Genomic DNA, 27598 nt, shown 5'->3' with positions numbered 1-27598 from the left:
GTATAAGTCAGGGAAAATTTGATGTTAAAAAATAAGATTGAACCAGTTAACTATGACGAATAATATGCTGGTGGCAAAGGTGACATACTGGATGACTAAAAACAAAATCTAGAAAAATTACTGCTGAAAATAATGTTTATTAAATATTGCTTACAGACAGTTGCTCCAGGTTATGTGTAAGAGTTTTCCTTCCACATCTATTTCGGGTGCTTACTATTCTATGCCAGGCCCTACTCTAGACTCTATGAATACAACTCCAAGCAGACAAAAATACCTGCCTTTGAGGCACTTAGTGTCTAGAGCAGCAATTTTCAACTGCTGTGCTGCAAGAAGTTTTAAAACATGCAATACCTGAGTATTTAGTCAGGGGCACTGACCTCTTTTCCCTTCAACTGTCAAATAAAAAAAAGAAAATGACAACAATCAACACAACAATAACCATCTGGTATGAATGAATCAAAATTATACCTTTTTTTTTGGTCAGATGGGCAAAAAATACATTTTTTTGTGTGGGGCAGAATTTTATTTAGTTTATGTGTGCCATGAGATGAAAGAGCTTGAAAATAGCTGGTCTAGAGAAAGGGAGATAAACAGATATTCTTCCTAAATGGGTAAGAAGCGCATGGAGGGGAACGAAAGGATAAAAGAGAGAGGACAGGCATGGGGTGCTGTTCTCCACAGTGTAGGTAGGGAAGCCAGTGTGGATAAGGGGATGGCATCCAAGGAAAAGCCTGAAGGGAGGAAGAATTAGGGGAAGAGTATTCAAGGCATAGAGCACAACAATGAGGCCAATGTGGTGGGAAAAGAAAGTGCGCTTTTACATGGCGGGGCGAGGGTGGTGGGGGAGGAGGCAGAGGGGTGGATTATGGATGGCCTTGGAGGCCTTTGTGGGGAAAGAGGGAGGGGGCAGGGGGAGAGGGTAAGAGGAAAGGAGTAGGGAGAGAGAAAAAATATGAACCCATGAAGTAAAGATTGCTGGTTTAACAGCCCAGCATCCCAGAGTGGGTGAGATGCACAAATCAGTTTAGGCCTAACAGAGTCTTAGAAATTTAAAACATATTTTATTCAATCTTTCAATCTATGTTTAAATCAGTCAGGGGTCACTTATGTAGTAAATTAGCAGTTATGATGAAAAGGGAGACTTAAGTGGACCCTTAGGGGCTCCTTTAAAACCAGTTTTACATATGCAAATAAACTACTTCAAAGTAGTCACTTCCAGTAAGAATTATTTCCTGATGTCTTCCAATGCCTAAGAGCCTGCAGCATAAATTATCAAGCCCCTTTAAAGGTAGCAAGCATTCTTTGCTTCCCTCTTACCATTCAGGCTCCAGATCAAAGGTCACCTCCTCTGAGAAACCTCTGCTGACCTCCCACCCAGAAGTATCACCACCACCCAGGGAAACTCCTCCCCCAAGCCAGTCACCATCATGTCACCTAGCTGGTATTACAGGCCATCTCGTTTAGTTAAAAGTTGTGGAAAACAAGAATTTTGTCTTACTGGCCACTGTTCTCCCTAGTACCTAAAGCATTCTGTGTTCAATACTTAGCACTGAATGGATAATGGCAATTTCTGAAAATACCTGCAAGTCACCTGGAGCCATGCGAGCCCAAAGAGTAATCTATATAATGGGAGTAAAAGGCACGTTTGAAAATGATGAGAACAACCTTTCTTTTGCACGACACAAACAGGCTCACTGCCTTAATACTTGGCTGTTATACGACAAAGTTAACTCTTCTTTTCCATCTTACTTGACCTTTGGTCTAAGGCCAAGTATGGGAGTAAATGTTATCCTAAAGGGGTGCTCCCAAAGTAGTACAAGCCATAGCCACATCATGTGAGAAAGTATAGCTCCAAAATGAATACTTTGAAGATGATCTATTCAGCACCTTAGCAGTGTTTTTGTAATTATTTAAAATATGCTTCTTTCATAGCCTCATCAGAATATCCCTTCAACATTACTCAAGTTCCAAGCATGAACTCATACACAATGGTAAGTCAAACACTGTCCCGCAGGAGATGCTAGAATACTGTCTAGTAAAGCTGAAAGTCCAAGAGTGAAGCTGACTATTCCAAAGAGACTCTAGTTCTACCATAAGCCAGTCACAGCACAGTGCAGATGGAGCAAAGAGGTGAGTCTACATTTGGGAGTTGCAGTGTTTTCTAAGTGTTGGTTCAGTGTGCCCTAGTGAGTATAATTCTGAAATAAGCAGATTTAAAAAAAACCAAAACATTGCACAGAATGATTCTTTTTGTTTGCTTTCATTCAAGAACAGAAATTCTTCAATACTCAATCTTACAAATTCTCAGTTCGCAATAGCATGATGAACATCAGCGAATGTAAAAACGTTAAAAAAAAAAAGCTAAATGCCTTATTTTCTTTTATTTTACACCTCTGCCTTTTCTCTGGAAAACAAACAAAACACTTCTTAATTTTATCTAGGTTACTAATGCAGTATGAAGACCAATAACTGTGGTCTTAAATAAGATCCCCAGTCACTGGATCAGATAAGCTGGAAGTGAGAACAGTGCACCCTCTCCCAGAAACGCCTGGGAGTGAGCATGGAGAATTAGTAAGGATGGGATCTCCACTTCCATTCTGTGACGCTGATGGTTTAAAGCAGACTCACTGATGTACAACTACCTGATTGGCACAAATGTTCATTCCTTCTTTACAGGAGATGGGGGTATGATCTCAGGGACAAATAATTTATAAGCTTTGCACATTAGGGTGACTTCTACCACTTCTTCCATAATATTTATCATCAAACAGCACTCTAAGTGAGAGGTGCCATTAAAATAAAGCACACAGGCAAAACATTCTCACGTGATATAAGCTAACATTTAAAGATAAGACAAAAAGAAGTACTTTGAAAAGGAAAATTATAAATAATTTCCTTAGGCTAAACATAATTCAAATGAACTGGTCCAAGTAAGCCACTTCTTCACTTAATTCTAGGACATTTCAGCTGACACGTGTCCTGATGTGATGACTTATATTACAATAAACTGAAAGAACACGGCTTCCTTTGCCAAGATATTAAAAGAACAATAAAGTTTTGAGTAAAAGTTGAAACCTCAGGCTCATTTAAAAAGGTATCAGAGTCTTCCCAGCCTTTTTTAACTTTGTGCCATTTCTTCTCATCAAACTTCTGGGATGATCCCAATCCCAGCCTTTACATTCGGATATTTCCCATAACTTCCCATGTAAGTAAATAAAAACTGCAAATTGCTAGAATGGCTAATTTCTGTCTCTTAGTGTAAATAAGTACTGATGACTTCTGAGACCTATACAAGAAAAATAAAGGAGGGTACTTTCTAGTAAGAGCTTGGCAATTTGGGGGTAAGGGTTGGGAAGGAAAAAGAAAGTTAGCAACAGTAATACCTATGACACAGTTTCCTAAACGTTAACAGATTACCCCTTCTGAGAGACTGACAAAAGAATTGATATTAGTACACTGCATCTGGCTGCAGAGAAAGGGAACTAACTGTCCACAATTATATAAGTTATATAAATTATAGTTATTATGTCCTATATATATACACGTGTACACACACACACACACACACACACATAATTTGTACTCTGCAATAGTCTGTACTTTGCCCTGAGAACTCAACAGATCTAAGCCTTGGAAAAGAGGAGGATTCTAATGCCAGGATCCTTTGCAGGGGTGTCCAACCCACAGCCCACGGGCTGCATGCAGCCCAGGATGGCTGTGAATGCAGCCCAATACAAAATCACAAATTTACTTAAACATTATGAATTATTTTTTGTGATTCGGTGTCATAATGTATTTAGTGTGTGGCCCAAGACCACTCTTCTTCCAATTGACCAAAAAAGACCACTTCCTTTTGGTGGCCCAGAGACACCAAAAGGTTAGACACCCCTGCAGAGCAACACTTCCTGCCCTAACCTTAGGGGTAACCAGCACTGACATCCTAGCCAATCACTCACCTGCAGAGCTTGGCAGAAGGACTTCATCAATTGAGAAGTAACTGGAGTTTCAACTACAGAAAGCAAAAGCAATGACTCTGCACATACTTCTTTCACACCTACATCCTTCTACCACCTGGTTAACCAGCCCCCTCCCTCAAAGTCTGGACAGATATAAGTTAATACCGATTCTCCACAGCTTATTTTCTCATGCTAGGCCCTTCTGTTTTCCTTCACACATACTATTCCACTTTTCTAAGGATTCCCAAGTACTGGTAACTCTGAAAGAAAATGCATTATGACCTGGATCTGGATTTTTAAAACCAAAGTACAAATGACTCTGCAAGTAACATTTTCCCCTGACATTCAAAGTGCATTAGACTATCTCCTTGGCACGGTGCGTGCCTCCCAACAGGTAAGTACACGTCAAAGAGCCGTAATGCTGACACTAGCTCAAACGAACCTGTGGGCACTAAGAGACTCGCTGCACTAAATCCAAAACGACTGTGCCTTACAAATTAACTGGAACAAAGCTTTCATCCAGTCTCCATAAATGTGACTCCTTAACCCTGGAGACACGTTTCATCTGGGCATGTGCTGATACCACCGCCCTCACCCCCACGCAACCACAGCCGCGCAGCCCCTTCCCCACCCAGGTTCAGTACCACCTCTCCCTCCCGGACCACTCTCCCTTTCCTCTTCGCCTCCACGAGGCCCTACTTTCATCCCTCCCCTAAATCAATTAGGAACATAACAAAATTATTTTCTAATTAATTTTATATATAGGAAATTAACAGTTTTTGTAAAGAAAACAGTACATGTGTCACAAGATGTAAGTGTATCTGTTAGAAACCTAGGTGCCTCTGATTCCAGTAGTTTAACCTCCAGAACTACCCATTTCTCTGAGTAGCAAAGTTGTCATAGAAAATGGTGTAAGTCCTGAACAACTACCTAAGCCTGAAATCTGATGGAAACCACTATGGGAGGGTGCACCTTTGACCCGCTGGATCTGAAGCGACTTCTTAGGCCTAGATCAGACCTCACTGCCTTTCTTCCCCTGCTCACAGGCCCCCGGCACAGCTGCTTCCCTCTGGTGCTGCCTCCTAGAAGAGCTCCTCCTTCTACTCTTATTGCCAAGTGGGAGGCAAGTTCATCAGTCCCCCCTTCCTCACTACCCCCAAGGACACTGGCCGGGGCCTTTAACGGTCTAAAGGGCTCTATTACCATCCATTATAAAGAGCACAAAGTGTAAACCTTGGGGAAGTTACCGAGCTTTTACAGAATTATTACAATGGCGGTCCTTGAGAGGTGGTTCTACTCTCTACCAGCTATTGACTGGCTTGACAAACCTCCTCCTCCTTTCCATGTCATTAATCTAAGCAGATGACTCCAGACTTTCAAAATTTGGGAGCCAGTAAAATTATTTTTTAAGATAAGGGAAAAAAGAAAAAGGGAAAGAATAACTGACATATAGTCAAACACTTTTTCTAAAGAGGACAATAAAAACAAGCAAAAACTCACCCTCTGGCATGCCAGTACCACAAATAAATAGATTTTAATTACACCCCCCACACACAATCCATCACTTAAACTATAATTAATTTACCTTTAAAAAATCTCATTCTATTGTTCTTTTTCTCTTACTTTGCTATGGAGAAACGAAACACACGTCAGCAAGGGAGTGGCAGCACTTGGGACCTGTGATTTACCTTGGTCCCACATTCAGCCATAGCGAGAAGGCAAAATTACCTCTTTACCTCAACTATGCAGGTTAAAAAATATTCAATCCACAGCAATCCCCCCTTCCAAAATACATGGAATAAATACTATGCCTAGACAACAGAAGAAAGCTGGACCTAGAACCTGAAACCCTCTGTAACTACAACTCCACATTGGTAGTGACTGCTCAGATACTGAAGGAGAGAAAGGCCTTCTCTCCTAGTCTCTCAACATCACTTCTAGGTGTGTGAAAAGAACTATTAGTTCACTACCATCAAGAAAGGACAAATTGGGTCAAAATGCTGATTTAAAAATCTTTATTATATAGTTTAAACTGTTTCAAAAACCCAAACTATATCTGGACTTACTTGGCCTTAATAAAGAACAGCTGCGCAATAGGACTCATTCTTTCAAAGTAGGCCAAAGGGGGGCAGAAAATCTTAAATTGTGCACATCCCCCAAAATCTGCTTCCAAACGCTAAAGCTACTTAAGACTAAAATCTGTAACGCTAAAATTTTCTATTTTCCTCACTAAATATATGAATAGCAGCTCAAATGCCTTTCTTTTGAGGGACCCCCTAAGCAAACACTCCTATGGTGTCCAAATTTTCAACAGTACTTAATCCAAATATATAAATATGGGTCATTTCTTCCCTCTGCGATGCAGCAGGATATTATGAAAGTCATTACTTGAGAGAAGGAAATAAAAAATAAACCAAGCAATAGATTTACATGGGAAATTACAATGTATTATGAACTTTTAATAAACAAAAGCATTTTACTTACGATGTTCCCTGCTGAGAGTTAGGGTGGGTTTTCGAAGCTGTATCATACTGTTCTGTGGGGGAGGGAAAAGTGGTTAGAGCAGCACAGCGACACATATTCATGAGATTTGTAGTTACAAATTCCCTTTTTTGCTGTCTCCCCTCACTTTTCCATCTGAACACTTACTACATTTACACCATGACAGGGTGCTCTCCCCGCCCCCCACCTGGTATGATCTCCTGTATCCACCAGTGATCTGCAAGCACTCCTTGTACAGTCTCTCTCCTTGGCCAACCATGCTCTCCCTCCCACCTGTTCCTCCATTATCCAACAGCCCCCAAATTTATGCATTCAACAGCTCTGTACGGACTGCCTAGTAGACAGGATGTTCAAGGCATTTGACCCTGTCCTCAATGAGCTCACAGTTGACTGTGGGACATCAAACAGGGTACAAGTCCCTACAGCCCGAAGCAGTGTGAGATTAAGTATACAAATCAATCATAAACTAACTGCCCCAGGAATCTAGGGAACGGTCCCTCTGTTGGTAATGATTAAAAAAGGCAAATTAAACAGGGAAGAAAATGAACTGTGTCACAAGGAATGGCTGAAATTTTGACAAAATGACTTCTGGCAGGAAGGTAGGGAAGAACTTCAGGCGGATGAGACGATGTGAACAAGGTACTGAGCGAGGGGGGTCAAAGTGGCTCGGATTGGGAAGGGGTAAGGCTGGCGTGCAGAATCTGTGCTGAACGGCATGAAAACCCAGGTGTAAATCAGATTTTGGAGGGCTCTGAATCCCAGGATGGGAAGTTACGACTTTATCTGCTGGGCAATGAGATACCACCAAAGGTGTACCCGGGGCTCAGTAAAGTGATTTCTCAGAAAGGTTATCCTGGAGGTGCAGCCTGGTGTAACCTAGAAGGGAGCAGGAAACGTTAAAAGTGTGGAGGCAACGGCCAGGTAAGAGGCTGCTGGTTTTGTCTAAGCATGAGGTAAGGAGAACCTGAAACAGAACTCAGGTGGAATGGAAATACAGGGGCCTGTTAGACAATGGTGAGTGTTATTTTTCAGAAATGTGATGTGGAGACCCCTGAATATTTGTTAATTAGTCACTTTATCCTCATGGTGTCAGCAGCTCTTCCATGACAGTTTAAAGTTGCTTCCCCTTCGGGCGAGAAAGCTAGGCCCAGGACGACAAATTAGGGGGGCTAAAATCACCCCTCTGACCACTCACAGGGATTCCCATGCAGTCCTCTTGACTGGGCCCTAAGCTCCACGAGGCTCTGGTCATCCTCAGGCAGCCAGGACCTGCACAGGTAGACCTCATCCTCTAGCCTTTACAAGGCTCCAAAACCTTACAACCACTCTTCAAGATGTTTACATTCTCTTGCTGGGCATACTTTGACAAACACGTCAGTCACTCTCTTTCTGAAAGCTAATCCCCATAAACTCTACACCCTGTTCACCCAACATACAGTTAGACCCCTCTCGGGTCCAACTAGACCCCACAAAGGCCACATCCTCACAAAGGGTAAGCAGGGTTCTCAGAACACCGACAGACAAATTGGCAGCAGCACGGAAGACCCCAGGGTCAACATCCGTGAGCCAAGATCTACCGGAGATCTGCTGCACCTGACAATTTCTCATCAGAGCAACAGATAATCGGCCCACACGACTCCACAGGCCTCGACGGGACCCACCCATATCTGGACAAGAAAGCACTTACTAATCCATCTTTAACTATATTTGCTACAAGGGGACATCAGTTACAGGATAGAAAGGTCTTTCTAGACCAGGAGGTGGCCATGAAGCTGTGAGCCAGCGGCAGGCACAGGATCTGTGCACTGGCAGCCCTTGCAGGTGCAGAAGAGCCACTTGCGGCCACCTGTCCACCACTGAGCTGGCGGCCCACCCACACGCTTGTGCCACTCGACCCGTTAGCTGTTTTTGGATAGAGGTTTCCCGATCTCCCCAAGCAGCCATCGATTTCTGTTCAGTTTACCTTGCTCTTCACACAACACTGTGGCAAGATGGTCAGGCTTACTTCTCTGCTTTTGGGGAAAACCTAGTTAGAGTTCTTTGTAAGTCTTCATTCAGTATCTCTAGGGCAGAGGGCAGCAAACTTTTTCTGTAATGGTCAGACATGTATGTGTATTTTTTCCAATTATAATAAATATGTATTTAAAGTGCTGTGTCATTGTGATTTATAAGAAATACATATTTGGTCATTCAGATCAATATATTTCTCATATGTACTTAGTCTTTGTCCACAGTTCCTAGCTCACAGCTCCAGAAATCCTCCAGACGAGTATTTCACACTTTGCCTGCAATACCTTGTGGCTTCATAATGAATGCATGGGTATGGCTGTGTCCCAATAAAACCTCCTTTACAAGAACGAGCTGCAGAACAAACTGGGCTCTCAGGCTGAAGTTTTGCCCACCTCTGCTCTAGAGGAAAGATGCTCTGTTTCTGCTTTTTTCATCTTTTTACTCTCCTCTCATCTAACAAATGATAGAGTGATCAAGGGGGAAAAACGTAAGTGAGGGAAAAGAATGAGGCCGGGAGACATGAAGGCAGAGTCACCTCCCTGGAACATCTATCTCTAAGCTCCCTCGCCCGCCACACGCACAGGCACACAACCTACTTTGGTCTCCCCATCAAAGACTGGAGACTAAAACTTCCTAACTTGGGCACTTACACACAGTAATAATGCACCAAATGATTACAAATACCCTAGCCAATTTTGTAAGGCATAAACTATCTTGCATGTAGTTGGGATACAAAGACTTTACCAGGGTTACTGATGAAGAGAAAACCTGGAACTAGTTACTTTTCTTCTGTTTCCCCCTGAATTTTCAAGTATTTACAATCCACTAAAGGGGTTCAAAAATGAATTATACGGTGAATACCATATAGAGGGGCTAAAGAAGCAATGTGCTGTATTCTTTATGAAGGTTTCTCACTTTTATGTTAAAAACAAAAAACAACACAAAAAAACCCCCAAGAACCACACAAAATATCCCAGCCAGGTCTTATACAGGGGTTGGCAAAAGTAGGTTTACAGTTTGTATGGAAAAATACATGCAGGGTGTGACTATTACAATAGCTTTATTAACTCAGAAGACTGTCCCTCACACCTTTACACCTACTTTTGCTCACCCTGGTATACAGTTCCTGGATTATAACGCTTCGAGAGTCTCATTCAAGATATTTATCATGCTTCAGGTAATACCAAATTATATTTGTTAAGGACTTTACTAAGACATCTTCACGAAGTTTTCGCAACACCTTGAAGTCCTACCTAAAGAACAGCTTTATGTGTGCCCTCCCTTCCTCGTCTTCCAAAGCAGGAAGCCCTTATCTCTGCCGGGGCATTTGTCATTAATGATTTTTTTTTAATATTAAAAGAGTTAAAATCATGCTTTGCTCTTCAGGGCAACAATCAGCTCCAGACATTTACTTACTTTGGTTTGGGGTGGCAGAACTGATGTGCTGAGAATCCTGGAAAGAAAAATAAAAATCTCCAGTTATTAAGGCTTGTAAGTCTAAGGTTGCATCATGTCTAAATCTATTAAATGCTGATAAATATAATTTTTACATAAATTAGGTTTTATTGCTTCCCTTCTTTCTTAGAGTCTATTTCTCCTTTGGTGTTGAGCAAAGATTTTTTTTTTAAACAAAATATATGTTTTACCTTAAAACCAGTGACAATGAATTATCTTTAATAAAAAACTATCATTAGAAAATATCTAATTAGTAAAGTATCATTAGTAAAGTATGTAACATGGCAAATACTGGCTTGGGTAGACATAACCTTTTAAAAACAATTACCATGGAAAGGAATAGCTATAATATGTCAATAATGTGCATGCACACCATGCTAGACAGAACACAGACCTGAAGATGATACTACTACACTCTAAAGGCTATCCTAAAGTATGACTCCCCCCCGCAAAAGAAAAATGGTAGTGTTTTTATTTTTACTACACTGCTCACAAATACTGCAACAGAAGCATGTAAGTCAGCTGCTGGTTGGTTTGTTATTAAAGCCAGCACAAGTGTAGCTAATCAAGTTAAACTTTAAGAAAATTTATGAGATGTGAATAGTGTGGGATGTGTGTGTGTGTATGTGTGGGATGTGTGTGTGTGTATGTGCGTATGTATGTGTGTCTGTATGTATATGTGTATGTCTAAACTCTAAACTAGGAATCAGACAGCCTGCCTCAATTCTCCTGTACCCGCGTTTCCCCATTTCTCGGTAATGACCCTCAGATGAGAGCATTTACTGGAAAGCCCTGAATGCCTTCAGAAGCGACAAAACCCTTTACAAATGTAAGATGTCTTAACTGACATAATTTGGAGAGTAAAGTGTTTGAAAGCATTATGAAGCACTTCAGAAGCCAAACTAATTGTGATTTTAATCCAATCGCCAAAGATTTCAACAGGTAATAATTGAGTGATCTGGCTCACAGCAAGAGCCAGAGTTTCACTGCGGCCGCAGTGCCTGCTACACTTGCAAGGAATTACCTTTGTGGGGAAAGGGAATTTGGAGGGCTCAGCTGTACTAGGGGTATGTATTGCTGTCAAAGGAGGAGGCCATGAATGGGTCATTTCCTGAAAAGAGATTTGGAAAGGGAAGAAAAAGTCAGTTACAAATAGAACATTTATTGCTACTTAACTTTTTAAACAAAGTAGAATGAACTGATGGTAAATGAAAAGTGAAACCTTAAAAGTTATTTACTTTTTTTAAAACTCCTACTTAATGGGCTATGTTCAAAAGCTGAAGATTTCCAAAATCAGTTCAATAAAGAACAAGAGCATAGAACAGGAACAGTTTTAACACTCTGAATATTATACAGCGTAAAAACGTGATAGGTATTACCAGAGCTTATATAACTGAAAACTGAGTCTCTGCCCAATGCTTGCTTTCTCCCTCAGCTTCTTTATTACATTTCCTGGAATTATTTAAGTTCAAAGGAAGAAGAACTTTCCTGTTTGACTTGAGCAAACAAGTAATACAGGTCACTTGTTCCTCCTGGGAGAGATTTAATGGATTTGACCCTTCCTTGATACACACTCTTAGTACATAAGACCTGTTAGGAGGAGAGAGCCTTAAAAAAGTATCTTCCCTTTCCATTAACAGAAGTTTAATTTCTATTCCCTCTTCACAGAGGCAAGGTTTCTAAATTTTATAAATTAATACATTTATCTTGACATAATTTTTTTCTCAGCACATTCATGAATTATATTTTACTTTACTAAAAAAAATCATTGGAAAACCCATTCACTTTGTTAAAGAGCTGCAATGGCACTGAAGATCATCAACTCCAACCCTTCTGTTTTGTAATTGTGAAAACTGAGATCCAAAATGACTGGACTGGGTGCCCTAGGAAGCCAGTGGCTGAGAGCACAGAATACAGGTCTCTTGCTTTCCCAGTCTAAGAGAAAAAAATACACTCCCACATGTATAGAGCAAGAGCTGAGCTGACTTTTTGAACACTTTTAACAATGCAATATGGAGTTACCATCAGCCATGACAGTTAAGCCAAATACTATGTCAAGACTGAGATAATGGGGTGAAAGGGAACGCTCAAAACCACACAAGTCTGGACACTTGGACAAGGGCTCCATCTGGACACTGACGTGAGTGGGACCTCTGCCCATTGTGGCCTGTAAGAACTCAGAGCTCCAACCACTTGAGGTTGGAGGCTGGCTGTACCACGGGTCACGCCTGGAGCCCTGCCAGACTTCCATGCCACCCCACGTGTGCTGCTCCTGCAGCCGCCTGGCTTGAGACTGACACTCGCCTCTCCCCCTGCAGACGCCGCCAGCGACTGGGCATTTGCTCTGGACACCTGCTCTGCCCATTTCTACGTGTACGTAACTTTACTGGCTCAGTGGGGAGGTGTTCCCTAATAAACCTGGCATGGTGGAAAGACACCAGCAGGTGTGAGTGACTCCTGTCTGGGATGCTCCCTTGCTCACGACACCACATGTGTCAGACCTGCCGGCAAACGGGTGTGAAGACCGACACGCAACTCTACCAGCAATCCGATGACCCTAGTTCAGGCTTTATTACCTCCTCTCTATAACACTGTGTATTATAACATTATAACACTATAATACACAGTGTTATAGAGAGGAGGTAATAAATAATGAAGTGTTATAATACACAGCGTTATAGTGTATCGTAACACTATAACGCTGTGTATTATAACACTTCATTTTCTTCAAAATACTGACCAACCTCTCTATGACCACGAAAGTGCCCACTGATCCTTGCAACAACTGGACACAGAACTCTAGCAGGTTCTTTCCATTCCCAGTCTTGGCCCGCATCTTCCCTGGCCTGTTCCCACAGCCACTCTCTAGGTTGCTACAGCCCCACGATCAACATAAATGGCCTAGCACAGTAACAAGCAAAGTAACTGATGCTGGGGGTTTTTTGAGTAATTTTTATTAAAGGTTAAAGTGTCCCCTTATCCAGCCATTGGTTCTGTACTAAAATGTAAGAGCTCTGGAGCCAAAGCCCCACACTGGAACCCTAACCCTGACCCTCACCGGCCGTGTGAGCCTTGGCTGCCTGAGCTCTCTGTGCCTCAGTTCTCAATAACAGGCAGACTGAGACCACTGATTTTCGGAAGAGTTAAGGATAACTTAAATGAAATGCTGGGATACATTGTGCATACACAGCACTTAAAAAATTAAAAGCATTACAACTTTTAATTAAAAGTCTAGCTTTTAAAGAACTTCAATATTGCACCAAACAGAGCTCCTTTCCATTTTATTTATCTGACCATTACAATGCTACCGTGTAAAAACATAATTAATTCAGAAGCTGTCTGAAAGTCCCACCCTGAAATTTTCCAAGGATTTCTTTAGAATTTAAAATTATACCCTGGCTGGTGTGGCTCAGTGGACTGAGTGCCAGCCTGTGAACCAAAGAGTCACCAGTTCCATTCCCAGTCAGGGCACATGCCTGGATTGCGGCCAGGTCCCCAGTGGGGGAGACCAAGAGGCAACCGCACATTGATGTTTCTCTCGCTTTCTTTCTCCTTCCCTTCCTCTCTCTGAAAATAAATAAGATCTTTAAAAAAAAAAGAATTGGTTTAAAACTCCAATTTCTTTAGAATTCCAATCTATGACTTTCAGTCACCGATTATTCCCAGAAAACACCCACTGTACTCTCAGTGCCTAAGGCTGTCCTGGCTATTGAACTAGGAAGTTGGAATGCACATAAACTCTTTCAGGTCCGGAGTGGTTTGCTGGTAGTCTGACAGAATTTATGTCCTTCCCTAAATGCCTAGCTTAGGACAGGGATTTAGGCATTAAGAGAATTGGGACCATAAGGGGAGGAAGCTGCCCAGAACTGCGAGACCATGAATCTGCTCCCAGCATTAACAATGACTTATCACACCAGGAAGCAGAAATACGTGGCACTGCCACAATCCTGGCCTCTGGGTGACACAGCTGCTGTCGCTGCTCCACACACCACCTTGCTCATTTTGTTCTGAGCACGGTCTAGTTCTTGATGTTCTGTAACACACCACTCTGTTCCCCTCTCAAGGTTTTTGCACTGTTTCCTCTGCTTAGTCATTTGCCTGCTACAGTGACTCATACCACTTATCAATATCTGGCATTTTATTATATATTCATCTTCCCCACTATGACATCCATAAGAGCAAGGGCTCTGTCTTATTCATATGGCTTCTCTAGTGCCTATTAAAGTATTTGAAGCTTAGTGGGTATGCGCTGAATAAATGAGTGAACAAACAATAGTGTTACCACTCATTGTATCAATGTTGCTGGAATGTTGCACTAAGGTAACACCTACAAGTTCTGCATTATTCCCCCAAGAGACTGTACAGGCTGAACCACCGTAAGGAGCAATCCCGAAGTATTTGCATTCACCCACGAAGGGCACATTGCCCTGTCTGAACCCTTGTACATGGCCAATTCCTGGTTTCCAGCAGTGCTTGTCTGCTATATTCTTACTCTATCAGCCTGTAGAAGTTATAGGTTACCACTTCCCCTTCATTAAAACACTTCCATCCTTAGTATTTCCCCTGGAGAGTCAAACGATATCTTCCATGATTGATTTTTCTCTTTTAGAAAACTGTTTACTGCCTCTATTGCCCACGAGAAAGATTTGCGTTAGGGTTCCTGGCAATCTTCATAAGTTGCCGGTACAAGGTAACAACAGGAACCATGAGGAAGAGGAAAGTATCTGGATCGACATCAGAAAGAGAAAGCTGGAATGGACCCTGGAGGTCATCTACTAGCCCAGGGCCTTCATTTTAGCAATGAGGAAACTGAGGCCCAGGGAGAACACACAACTTAACTGAGGCCACAGATGGAGGGGAAGGGTACAGACTCTAAGAGGTCAGCACATTGGGTCTCCCTATTTGTAGTTTTCAAGTAAAAATAATCACCTGTTGCTTATATTAACCATTTACTTCCAAACATTTCCAGATTAGTAAGAATTCATTAACGTGATGCTGGGTGAGTGGAGAGGAAGAGTGGATGAGTTTATTAAATTGAAAATGCTTGTCTGAAGCTTTAATACCACATCCTAGATAAAGGATTCGACACTCATCTATTAACACACATCAAAACCTAAGAGAAGCATTTGACATATGCAGAGATAACTGATCTATATCGTTGCACTTATTTTGGAAATGATTATAAAACAAATCACACACAACTTCAGAGGAAATGTTATGGCCATATTTTCAAAGTCATTTGTTGTTTTTATGACTCACCATATCACAGAATTTCAGAAATACCAGAGGGAGAGCATCAAACAAAACTTGATCAAGATAACTTGTTTATTATTATTCGTGCTTGCTGGTTAACAAAACTTTCTTATTTTTAGGAGGACAAAGGATGCTTCCTTAGAGGTATTTCTTTCTCAGAAAATCTTAACTACAATACAATTGGACAAAAGACTATAAAACAAAAAAATATTTTCCAAACATCTGGTTAGACACTGCTTTTACAAAAATTTCGTAAGTGAGAAGATAACCAGTACAGTTAATTACTAGTTTCAGCTCCACCTCACTTTACAATGAAAAATTAAAGAAAAAATTGGGTAAGTGTATATTTGGAGGAAAAAGAGTGAGTAGTAGAAATACAAATTAATAGGTACATGTGTCGAATATATTTCTCTATTTCCAAAATAATTAGAAAACTTACAGAAAGATAAAGCAAGAGCATCATTAAAACTGACATGGAAGAAAATTAAAAGCTATAGAGGAATGAGAAATAAAACTCTCAATTATTACAGTTACTGTAACTGAGCATTAATTTCAACTCTAGATTTCCTAGAAATTAAAGCCAAAATGGGAAACATAACAGTTTATACCATCCTTTTCTGATAAAAAGCAAGCATGCTGGTTCATGAAGGGAAACTCCCCTCCTTGGAACTAAAGCCCAGAAAGAACTTGCCATCCTCGTGAACGAAAACACGAGCGAACGGGCAGTGGGTTCAATGATGTGTATGTAGGAGCAGCACACTGTTCACGGCACACTCGAGAAACAAGGGCAAAAAAAATAAGCCTTCCTTGTAGGTCTAAAGGTGTCCATTTGCTTTCTGTTATTCTTTGTACCTCTTTAAAAATTCATGGTCTTGGCCCTGGATGGGTAGCTCTGTTGGTTAGAGCATCATTGCGCTACAGCAAGGTTGAGGGTTTGATCCCCAGTCCGGACACATACAAGAATCAACCAATGAATGACTGCATCAGTAAGTGGAACAGCAATCAATCAATCGATCTCTCTCCTGTCTCTCTCTCAACAAGTAAAGAAAAAATTTAAATAATAAACTTATGGTGTCATTGAAGATACGGCTATACACCTAAGATGCCACCTACAAACCACCAAGAGGTGTAAATCAAGCTCTCGTTAGCAGCTGCTGCTTCCCTTACTGCATCGCTGCAGGGAGTTTCCCTTCTGGGAAGTGGGCAACTTTCTCCAGTGCCCGACAACCAGCAAAACTTGAGAGAGAGGTCTCAAAACTCTGGTCCAAACGCCTTGCAGTTTGAAGATATCACTTTTATTTAATAAAATCTGTCCGACAGTTCCACTGTGTTTTTAGACTCCATTACTGTTCTGGTAATTTTGTTTTTGGAAGTGTTTGGGGTGGGGTGGGGGTTATGTAAAAGGGTTTGAAATGGCAACTTTTCACTGAAGTCAAAGTAAATAGATATACACCCTCCTACTTAAACATTTCTTCAAGTGAGAAACAGTAACGATAAACTCACCTTCAGAATCTCTTCAACACAATGGACTTCACTGGAATAGGTCTGCTGAAAGTGAAAAGGAAGAAAAGAATAAGCACACACAAAAATTACAGTGTTAGCGGATGCTGGTATTAACACAGCAATACTCTCATAAGTGCAATCACCTCAGGACCCTACCCTGTACCTGCTAAATATTAGGAACTTTACACCCTGGATGAATTAAAATAGAAGAGATTAACCTGACTTGAGCATGGGGGAGGGGATTCTACTGGATTCAATAACAGACTAATTATGACCTCTGGGTCAAAAGTTTCCAGTGGAAAACATGTAAAGAAACTTAGGATATTCTTAAATCTAGGGAATAACAAAGATAACAAGGTGGAGGCAGAACCAGTGTTTTATAGTTTGCTCCTTCGGAGCAACATCCACCCAGTGAGCCAAGTTAAATGAGCACACAGATGGTGCTGGTCTGAATGTCTTGGTGTAAGTCTACAGTAAGGAGGCCAACATCCAATTAAGGACACATTTCTTGGTAATATCTTAACCTGCCAAAATATTCATTTTAAAGCTAAATGTCTCTAGCTGCACTTTGGGTCAGTATTTTGATCTTTGGCATGCATAAAAAATATGTACATATGTACACACACTCGATTCTTCCCCAGAGAAAGACACTGTCTTGGTGTCTGCCCCCAGTGTCTTGGAGAAAGGACCCACTATTTACACCCCTGCCCTGTTCCCAGCTAAACAAACGATGGTTGCTGCTGCCAATACACCACAGAGACAGTGTCTAGGAAATGTCATTTTACAGTCTTTATGTTTTTAAGTGAAGAGAAGTGGAAAAGTTAAATCTTTTAAAGAAAAAAAAATTTAAAAAACCCTTTTCCTTAACTACAGACATGAAACACAACTTATGACTTCATGGTTTTGAAAGGAACAGTAACTTCTGATGGGTGTCAATTCATGAGCCAAGTGCCCTGGGCAAGTTCTACACCACACACCCCCTCCCGCAGCGGCCGCTGCGACGCAGAAGGCGCTGGCCCTGCTAGTCAGTTCGCTGCAGTATCTGACTCACAGCTAGGGTAGATGGGGAAGGCTTCTTTTCCCGGCCATCGTTTCTATTTTGAGTGTAATGCAATACAGCATTGGCTGCTAATGCCTGAATTAGAGTTCATAAGTCTGTTTCCTTCATTTTATTCTTTTTTTTCATTTTAGTTTATTCTTACAGGAAGAAGGAAAAAGAAAGAAAAGAACAAACGACATTCATGCTGTCCTAGAAGTGACTCTAATGGACATGTCAAAATTCAAATGTGATTTGACCTGCCTGAGTCCATTTTTACAGCACATAAATTTCATGGAATGGGTGTTATTGAAGTATTTGCAGTTTGTTATTTTGGGGGAAGGACCTGGAAGTTACAAGGTCCAATCCAGGAAGCTCGGCTCTCTTCTGTACCTGCCACGCCATGAGCTGCCTTCAGGCAGCATGCACGACAACTGGACCTGCTTACTCCCTCTCTGTTTTCAAAGCCAGGAACAGATGCCTAAATCCTGAACCGAACATTAATACCCAAACATTTTAGCAGAAATAAAGGCTGTTTTGACCTGAGGTGAAAATGTAATGATATTCTATGGTCTCACTTTTTCACACGCATCATTAGGAAAAAGAACAATTAGAAGTTGAAGGCGAATCGATAGAACAGAACCTATGACTGTAGGGACTCCGGTCACAGTCCCCTCATACTGTCTATTGCTGGAAGGGGAATCCAATTAAAAAATCTAGCAATCAATGAAAAAGTGAAGCTTGTTGGACTGAGGGCAAAAAAGATATTTTGCCCGCTGCTTCCAAAAGAAGGAGATCGAAAGGCTACAACTTCAGGACACTAAAAGACTTTCTGATCTTCATAATGACTCAAGCAGTTAACACTTGGATCCAAGACATGTCATGTCACTGAAAGATTTGTTTTTTCTAAAATTTTAATTACATGAGGCTGACAGCCATGGGGAGCGGGGTTGGAGGGACTGAGCAGAAAAGAAAAAGGACCCATGAACGCGGACAACGCAGTGCTGACTGCGGGGGCTAGGTGGAGGTAGAATAGGGTTGGGGGGGGCGGTAAATGGTAAAGGAAACAATACAAAAATAAACTATTAAAAAACAAAATTAGTATTTTTATTACATGAGACAAACCAGGACTGAAGACATTTTTCTATAGCTGATTGTTTATTAGTGTCACAGTAACATACATATTGCTAATCGCCACATGACCTATTAAAAATTCTGAATAAGTTCTTAGGCTCAAGTAATAATTGGTTAATTTACTGTGAACTTTCCCATGAGGTCTATTATAGAAGTGGGAATATTTCGAAGGGGTTTAGGGATGCCATTTCAAATACTTGAGAATACATCATATTTAAAGATCTCTAAGCAGCACTGTTTATAATGGCAAATAACTGGAAATGATCAATGGCCAATAACAGCAGTCCAGATAAAAAGCTGTACAGTACACCTAGCAGTATGTTATGCAGATGTAAAATAATAATGTAAATATATGTACTTGCATGGAAAAATGCTAAGATATATATTTAACTTTTTCTTTAGAAATTTCAAACTTACAGAAAAATTTCAGGAATAGTATAAAGAATTCCCACAAACGTATCCAATTCCCCAAATGTTGGCATTCTACCACATTTGTTTCATAGTTTTCTCTCTGCCCACCCACACATCTACACTGAACTGTCTGAAAGTTAAGAGAATCAGAATCAATGCCCCTTTACCCCTAAAGATTTCTGTGTGCACCAAGGGACATTTAAAACTGCATCTAAAGGAGGGGAGGTCAGGACATAGTCTGTATATTAGAGCCTATTTTATGTCCCATCTAACTCAGATTCGCAGCTCTGCTCTTCCCCCAAATCAGAGACTCTTAAACTAGAGTACAGCTATTTCAGATGTGTTTGCAGAGCAAGATCTGGAAGAAGAGGCTGCCTTGGTTAATGAAGTACAACTTGGCTCCTCCAAGTCTGCCACTGGAAGGAGACTTTCCAAAAAGGGAGGGACAGTTCAACAAACCATTTTGGCCTTATCCCTTGCACAAAATCCACTATCCCCACTGGCTCTCCAGCTGAGACCGCCACTCCTGCTCAGGCGCTGTCTTTCACACTGCAGCCAAAAAGGAAGCGGTCAGCCTCCCTTCAGTACTGCCGAGTTAAAGCTGAAGATCTTCAGTAAGATATCCGCAATGAATAAGAGAGGATAAAAAGGAACAACAAAAGTCTATTTTGGTTGCATGAGTCAAGATGCTGTAGGCCACAGGGCACTTACAGCCACACATCTCACTGCTGTCCCCCCTCAGTAGCCAGGTGCCCAGAGGAGGCGGCACTCCCTTCCTGCAGTCCTGTGTGTGGACAGCACCCCCAGCAGCGACCTCACTTCCCCAGTGGGGTACGGCCTTAACACAAGAACCATAATTCTAATGGCCACAGCTATTGGGTTGGCCAAAAGTTCATTTGGTTTTTTCCATGCGCTGGCCCTAGTAGTGCTTAGTTGTCTTTAACTTCATTCGAAACAATTTTGTTAGATTGTATTGTGACAGCTGTCATGTCAGCGTGCATTTTAAAAAAAAAAAACACACCAAAATTGGTGAATTTTTGTGCAGCTATTTTAATATTGAAGATGAAAGAAGATATGCAACATTTTCAGTGTATAATGCTCTACTACTTCAAGAAAGGTAAAAATGCAACTGAAATGCAAAAAGAGATGTATGAAGTGCACGGGGAAGGTGCAATGACTGAGTGAATGTGTCACAAGTGGTTTGCAAAGTTTCTTGGTACTACTGACATTTTGGCCACATAATTCTTTGCTGTGGGGCTGTCTTACGCATTAGAAGGTGGTTAGCAGCATCCCTGGCCTCTACCCACTGGAAGCCAATAGCAGGAGATAACTGACATACTCAAAATATCCAAATCAATAAACTTATTGGTGAAAATGAACTATCTATCTTTTCTTTTATAGAAAAAACCATGAAGACTTTTTGGCCAATCCAATACTTATTGACTACATATTGTACGTGATAGTGCATTAAACTCTTTACATACTATTATTTCCTCCATTTGATATCATCTATTATAAGATTCGACATCATTGGCTTGGCAGGGGGAGAAAGCTACTGTGCTGAAGGAACTCATCAACTCTAGATACATCCCTTAGTACAGAAACTTTAGACCAGAAAAGGCAGCAATGCCGGCCTTGGTCTGATTTCTCACTCCTCTTGGAATAACATTGTGTGATCATAAGGAAATGTGCTGATTCCAAAATAAAATATGTTAGTGAATGTCTTCTAAGCATGGCACAGTTTGTTTTAATAAGCTAAAAAGAACCGGATGGAAGAAATATACCTTACCAGTGAGACCAGGAAGCTCTTGCAATACCGTGTTTTAAGTCTCTCAAGTTTCAACAGAGCAGCACTTTTATAACAATGCAATTCTCAAAAAGGCTCAGTTATCACCAACCAGGAACTGCAGGGAGCACAAAGGCAGCATGCTGAGGAAGGAAGCCAAAGATCTTGGATTCCAGTTCTGGCCCTGCAATCCTGGATGAGATTCAACTTGTTTGTGACTACTTCCTCATGGTGAGGAAGGCATAGCATTTCCAATCTGAATCGCTTCAGAGGGTTGGTATGAAGGTCAAACGTAAAACCTGAACATTCCCTGACTCCCTCCCTCCTGAAGCTGTGCACGTGCTCCCACAGCTGTACGCACTTTCCTGTCAAAGCACGGCACATTTTGTCTCTGCGGCGTCCAGATTACAAATTCTGTGGGGCAGGGAGCGGTGCGGCCTTGCTGAATCACCACCTATCGCACGCTGCTGGCTGGCATGTGTTCCATTGCAGGACTCCAAATACGACAGTAAGTTTCCAATTCCAATTTTTAGAGCTTTAAAGACTTACTAAACACCATTGCTTGTTTCAATTATAAATTAACATCTTAATTAACAAACTACATGGAAATAAGCATACTAAGGACAAAGAAGAAATTGTTTTCTCCTTAGAAACATTAAGATACTCTTAGAAACTATTTTCACATATCAGATTGGCAAAACAAAAAACAAAGGACTGACAATACGGTATCTGAGAGAGAGACATGGGGAAGCAGGCACCCAGTACCGGAGGGGTGGGAACACCCTGGTTGGTGGGAAGGTAGAGCAGCCCAGCCTCTGAAGAGAGCACTTTGGTGACAGTCACCAATTCTAGTTTCTCATACTCTGACCCAGCAATCTGACTTCCAACACCAACTGCTACATGTATAAAAGACATAAGTACAAGTTACTCACTTCAGCCTAATTTGAAAATAGAAGATACTAGAAACCAACTAATCACCCAACTACAGGTAACCGGCTAAGAGAATGTAGTACCTGCAGCTTCCACAGAAATGACTATGCAGCTACGACAAAGAGGAGGCTCTTCATGCATTGATTTATCCCTAAGACACTATTAAGCAGGAGGAAAAGAAAACCAAGATGCAGTATGTGCCAGAATTTCTGTAAATAAGGTAACAGTAAGAAAAGAACATGTCTGTGGAGTCACTTATTATGCCTAAGATACCATTGAGAATAACACACTGGAAGTCATTTCTAAAAAGTTAAACTAGGTGGTGGGGGGTAGAATAGGAGGAAGATCTTCAGTGTATATCTTTTTATCATTTAATTTCTGAGTTACAAAATATGCTATCTATTCATAAATAAAAACAAAAATTAAATTGAGATTAAAAAAATAGGGATAAAAGTTTTCTCAAAATACACCTAAATGTCTTCTGCCACATCTGCTTTATTTTCTATTAGCCTTTCTCTACGCAGTGTTCTACTCCCCAGGACACACCTGTTTGCGTAGGCCCCAGTTTCCTCCTCGGCGCTCTGGGCTTGCCCCAGCGAGCACTCAGCACGCTGGCCTGTGCACAGATTTACAGTCAACTTCCCCGAATGGACAGTGAGGTGCTCCTGGGGGAAACCCATGCTCTCAAAACGTGGCCCCGTGTTTGCTGGCTAGTTCACTCGTATTTCCCAAACTAGACTATATATAGCCCTTGAAAGAGAGGGTGTTTTTTGGGGGGAGGGGTCCTCTTTTGATCAGTCACACTTAAATACTGACTGAGCAGACACTTTTGAAACACATAAAGCCTCATAGGATTGTTCTGAGGAAGAAATGAGACAATACATGTTAAAGCTAATGCCATACAAATAAAGTCAAGCATTTATCATTAATATGCCATAATCAGTATTTCCAAAAAACAGATTAGAGGAGGAAACCAGAGGCCTGCCTCAACAAGGTTTCGACATAAAATTAACTTTATTCTGCGGACTCACAGTAAGTTACCCAAATAACTAGACCCATTCCAAAGATGCACTCATACTGCCTGGGTGTTCACGCTTCAGCTGGGAAAGGCAAAAAGGTGCTACCAGTGCTTCTTCAGAAGTATCAAGCCCTCTGGACAACTATCCACACCCAGAATTTTAGGATAAGAAGTTTGAAAATCTCTGGACAGATTTATGGATACACTCATAGTATAGACTTCTCTTCTTAATATTTTTTGGCCTTTTTTTAATCCTTACCCAAGGACATTTTTTCCTGATTTTAGAAGAGGGAGCAGAGAGACAGATAGGCAGATATACAGACAGAAACATCGATTGGCTACTTCTCATAGACTCTCCAGCTAGAGATCAAACCTCAACCTAAGTATGTGCCCTGACCAGGAATCGAACTCATGACCTTTCTGTGTATGGGATGATGCTCCAACAGAGCCACACTGGCCAGGGCGAGTACACATTTTTTTTTTTTTTTTTTTAAAGAAGGCTATAGGTTGTTAATATGGAAGGAGGGATAATGAGTTAGAAAACAGAAAATAAGATACTCTTTAACAGTTTTCTTAAAGAATAATGAATAGTATTGTTATATAAATTGAAAAACAACTTTGTTAAATTATCCCTTCAAAAAATTAAACACCCTCCATGTCTTTCCAAATATTTTCAAATAATGGAAAGGGTTGGCATAGTTTTTTTAAAGGCGATAAACTTCTAAAAGGCAACAAAGAACTAGTCACATGGACCCTGGAAGCCTCTTTTAAACACTAAACTGTCTGTGAGATGTGAAGGTTAACATAGTTACTGTCATGCTAATTGCAGAAATCTCTACAGTTCTTCAAATGAATTTTTCAAGGAGAGGAAAAAAGGAGATTGATAAAGGACAAGATGTTTTAAAAATGATAAGCAATCTATAGGTCACCTACAGTTATCATCAACAAAAATGTATTGTGAAAAGGTCAAGCAATTCTACTCATGCAGAAGCATCTGGAAAAGAGCAGAGAGTGTGGAAGCAGGTGTGCCACAAACACAGGCTGCCTTTTCTGGAAGTCTTCCTTCGCGGACTGTCCTGTCACCTTCAGCTCAGAAAGGAGAGCCATGGTGTTCTAACCTGTCTTCTCGAGACTGGCTTCATGCGGGTGGGGACTGGAGTTGATTCTTCTCCATCACCTTCCAGGGCCTTAGCATAATTCTGGATTACAGAAATGCAAGTAATATTTGTGAAATAAATAAATCTGATTTTGTGATCATGTGGGTTCTCCATCAAAATCCAGAAACATGAACTTGCCAAAAATTATGGAATAAGTGAATTCTGAAATTTTTTCCTGTATTTTGGAAGCAATATGTTCACTCACAATTTTCAACCCATGTGCCACAAGAATTCTTGAAACGTGCAATACCTGACTGTTAGTCAGGGCACTGACCTCTCTTCCCTTAGACTGTCAAATAAAAAAATGACAACAAGTAATAAACAATAGCTGTCTGGTGTGAATGAATCAAAAGTATACCTTTTTTTGTCAGAACAGCAAAAAATGTATTTTTTGGTATGCTGCAGAATTTTAGTAATTACTGTATTTTGTCAATGTATAGTGTGCACCCACATTTTTGTGCACTTTATACATGGGATTATTGTGCCCATGTTATGTAATCATTATACTCATGTATAATGCACATCCTTATTTTTTCCCTCAAAAATTTGGGCAAAAACGTGTGCATTATACATGACAAAATATGGTATTTATGTATGCCATGTGGTGAAAAAGGTTGAAAATTGCTGGTCTAAACTGTAAAATACCATGCCTTTGACAAAAGATCACGTGAGATCCCATGAAGCCCCCTGTGGGCACAGCAACCATGAATACGACTGGCTAAAATGCACTGCTTAAAAAAAAGGCACCACAAAAGACAAGTCTTGATGCTGATTCTATTCCAGTGATGATAAACTGACAAGTTCTTTCAAATGGCCTAACTATATGATTTATCTCCCACTCTACAACCAATTCTTACTAAACAACTTCCTTTTTAAGAGGGATATAAATTTTATTTTTGAGTGGGTGCATTAATTTGCAAAGCATGAGTGCCCTTTCAACTAAAATATTTCACTGCGGAGAAGGGGTTAAACTGCAGTTTGCTGGTGCTCTGTCACCACACTCACTCCATCCCCATCTAGCCTGTCTGTTCCTCTCTCTCTCCCCCTCTCCCTCTCTCCCCCCACCTCACACAGACACACCCAGACACACAAGTGTTCTCTCAAGAATCATATTAGCTGATGGTTCTGAGTCTAAAATAATACTATTAAGTTACTTTGTCAACCATGACCAGATTTATAGCTACATAAACCTGTATCACTGCTCCTTCTTTGAGCACATATGCCTATCAAATTCAAGGGCAAACCATGAGCAGGAACCATGTCTAATTCTATATTTCACAGGGTGCCTGGACATTTTTTTCTTCAGAGCTGGGTATAAGTTAAGACTACAGAGTCACAAGAAAAAAAAACCTTTCCATCACTTTCTGGATGAGGCTGAAAGAAACTGAAGTCATATGAGTCAGATAAACCATTTAATCCAGGCTTTGTCTGAAAAGACCTGAAGATTTTATCCTGGGTTTATTACAGCAATAATCCCAACAGTCCTCTCTGGGCTGGGTGCTGGTTGTCTGTCTCCTGACATCGATGACTTTAAAAAAAAAAAAACAGAACCCAGCGGGGAGAAAAGGGAAAAAAATTACTGAAGCAACAGGCTAGAGGGATATATATACTCTGAGGGAACAATCTAAGCTTCACACGACCCTGGGGAGTACTGGTTCTATAATAAACACAGAGGAGAAAGCAAATCGAGACGGCCTCGCCCTTACGTCTTAATTCTCAATGAGTACATTTCTTTCCTTTTCTTTTCTTTTTTGGCTTTAATGTTGGATAACAAACAACCAGGTTACTTGCCAGGGTCTATAAAAGGGCCAAAGAGCATTCAGTGAAAAGTACAACTCATTTAATACTATGATGTTATGGTTGTAAGTCATTTATTTAATCCTATTATCAAAGAGCACCTAAATTTAAGAGACTATTTTGCTTTTCTCTAATCTATTGAAAACCAGATTCAGCCATTCTTTTTAGGCAAATAAAATAAAAAAAGTTTACTGATTCCACTGAATCTCTGGTAGACTTAATCTTTTTTGGTCCTGCATTACCTTTGTATGTAAGTTTGGCCTGAAAGTATAGACAAATTACATCAGACTTCCAGGAAAACTCATCTGATAAACCGACTTACTGAACTGAAGTGAAAATATGTTTAATAACAAAGCTTTGAACAAATATTTAATCACTCAACAAGTGCCAGTATTTTTTGTAAATATAAGGGGTGGGGCATTTAAATATATATGAAAAAATTATTCTTCAATTTTTAAAAATTGGTATTAAAATGTGCCAAGGAAAAATTTTTCTTTGCTAGTAAAATAAATGTTATCTAAAGCTGCTAAATTTTAAGCTTGTGCGAGCACCCACAGCATATATGACCAAAATCCAGAAAGTGACAGACAGGAGGTTTATACCCATTTTGAAGACATGAAGCAGCCAGTAGCTCTCCTTGCACCTTTCTCCTTCTCAATGTATTTCTCTCACAGTCCCCTGGCCCACCTCGTCCCCTCACACTGACACACACATGTAATGAGGAACTTTTAAAAGTACTCTTTTGATTTCACTCTAGAGCCCTGGCCCAGGTCTCCAACTCTGAGGGTTCGAAGGCATAGTGTGACTCAACTACATCTGTCAAAATGCCCCTATGTTCTTGCATCGACTGTAGTTCCTGTTTCTGCCTTTCCATCTAAACTCTTCCAGAGTAGAGTCTAGGTGCCAGAGAACAGATAATATGAAATAGTGGCAATCACTGTAATAGCAGCAAAAGCAACTTTGAAAACTGCGTTTAAATGATGGGAGGGTCAAACAAGCAGCAGTAAATCCTATCTCAGTTGTTACGCAAACCCAACTGTGGCTCTCCGAGCTCTTCCCCACACCTGGCACACAGCCTCCTGGGAGAATGCTCCGGAGCCACTTCACTTTCTGACACCAGCAGAATCACATGGCCAGTTTGGGGGGTAGGAAGGCTGAGGGGGAGGGGCATGTGCCATTTTTTTTAAAAGAGCCTTCTTCCAACTTTAAGTTCTTTAATTGGTTGACAGCCAAATCCTCTGTAAAAATACACAGAGTATTATGTATATCACTATAATAATGCTGTATATCTGAAAAGTTTTAGGTTGGCTCCTGAGCAGGTAAGTCTTATCTGTTTTACTCTGTTTTTGGTAAAAAGGAAAAGGCAGTTGTTTCCTTAATACAATTCTCTCAAAAGATTTTTGAAGGAAAAAAAAAAACCCTCAGTTTTTTCTGGACTTAACTAGAACATTGGCTTTAAAAAAATTACATGTGTGGGACTTAAGTCACTAGAAAACTCCACTGCTTCCTAAAGCAGTAACAGGTTCTCCAACACATTTTATGGCATACTTCCTACTAAAAAAGAAGCCACACAGTATTACCTGAATTCAAGTCAATCAAGGAACAGTTCGCAACATATGACTTGAGGGTTCTCCCTCTTTTCTCATTATC

The 27598-nt window shown here is 40.8% G+C and overlaps 1 protein-coding gene across 1 annotated transcript in view; it reads right to left on the bottom strand.

Moving 5' to 3' along the window:
- Window positions 1–27598, bottom strand: part of AFF1 (ALF transcription elongation factor 1) — a 133072-nt gene that overhangs the window by 41002 nt on the left and 64472 nt on the right. Inside the window, exons 4-7 of the mRNA XM_024574744.4 lie at window positions 16680–16724; window positions 10948–11034; window positions 9885–9921; window positions 6441–6492 (exon numbers count right to left, since the gene is read on the bottom strand). Of these exons, the coding sequence (XP_024430512.3) occupies window positions 6441–6492; window positions 9885–9921; window positions 10948–11034; window positions 16680–16724 (221 nt within the window). The remainder of the gene's footprint in view (window positions 1–6440; window positions 6493–9884; window positions 9922–10947; window positions 11035–16679; window positions 16725–27598) is intronic.

This window comes from Desmodus rotundus, chromosome 4, assembly GCF_022682495.2.
Source record: "Desmodus rotundus isolate HL8 chromosome 4, HLdesRot8A.1, whole genome shotgun sequence".
NCBI lineage: Eukaryota > Metazoa > Chordata > Mammalia > Chiroptera > Phyllostomidae > Desmodus > Desmodus rotundus.
Note: the sequence above shows the minus strand (reverse complement) of the source record. Positions and strands in the feature narration are given on the sequence as shown.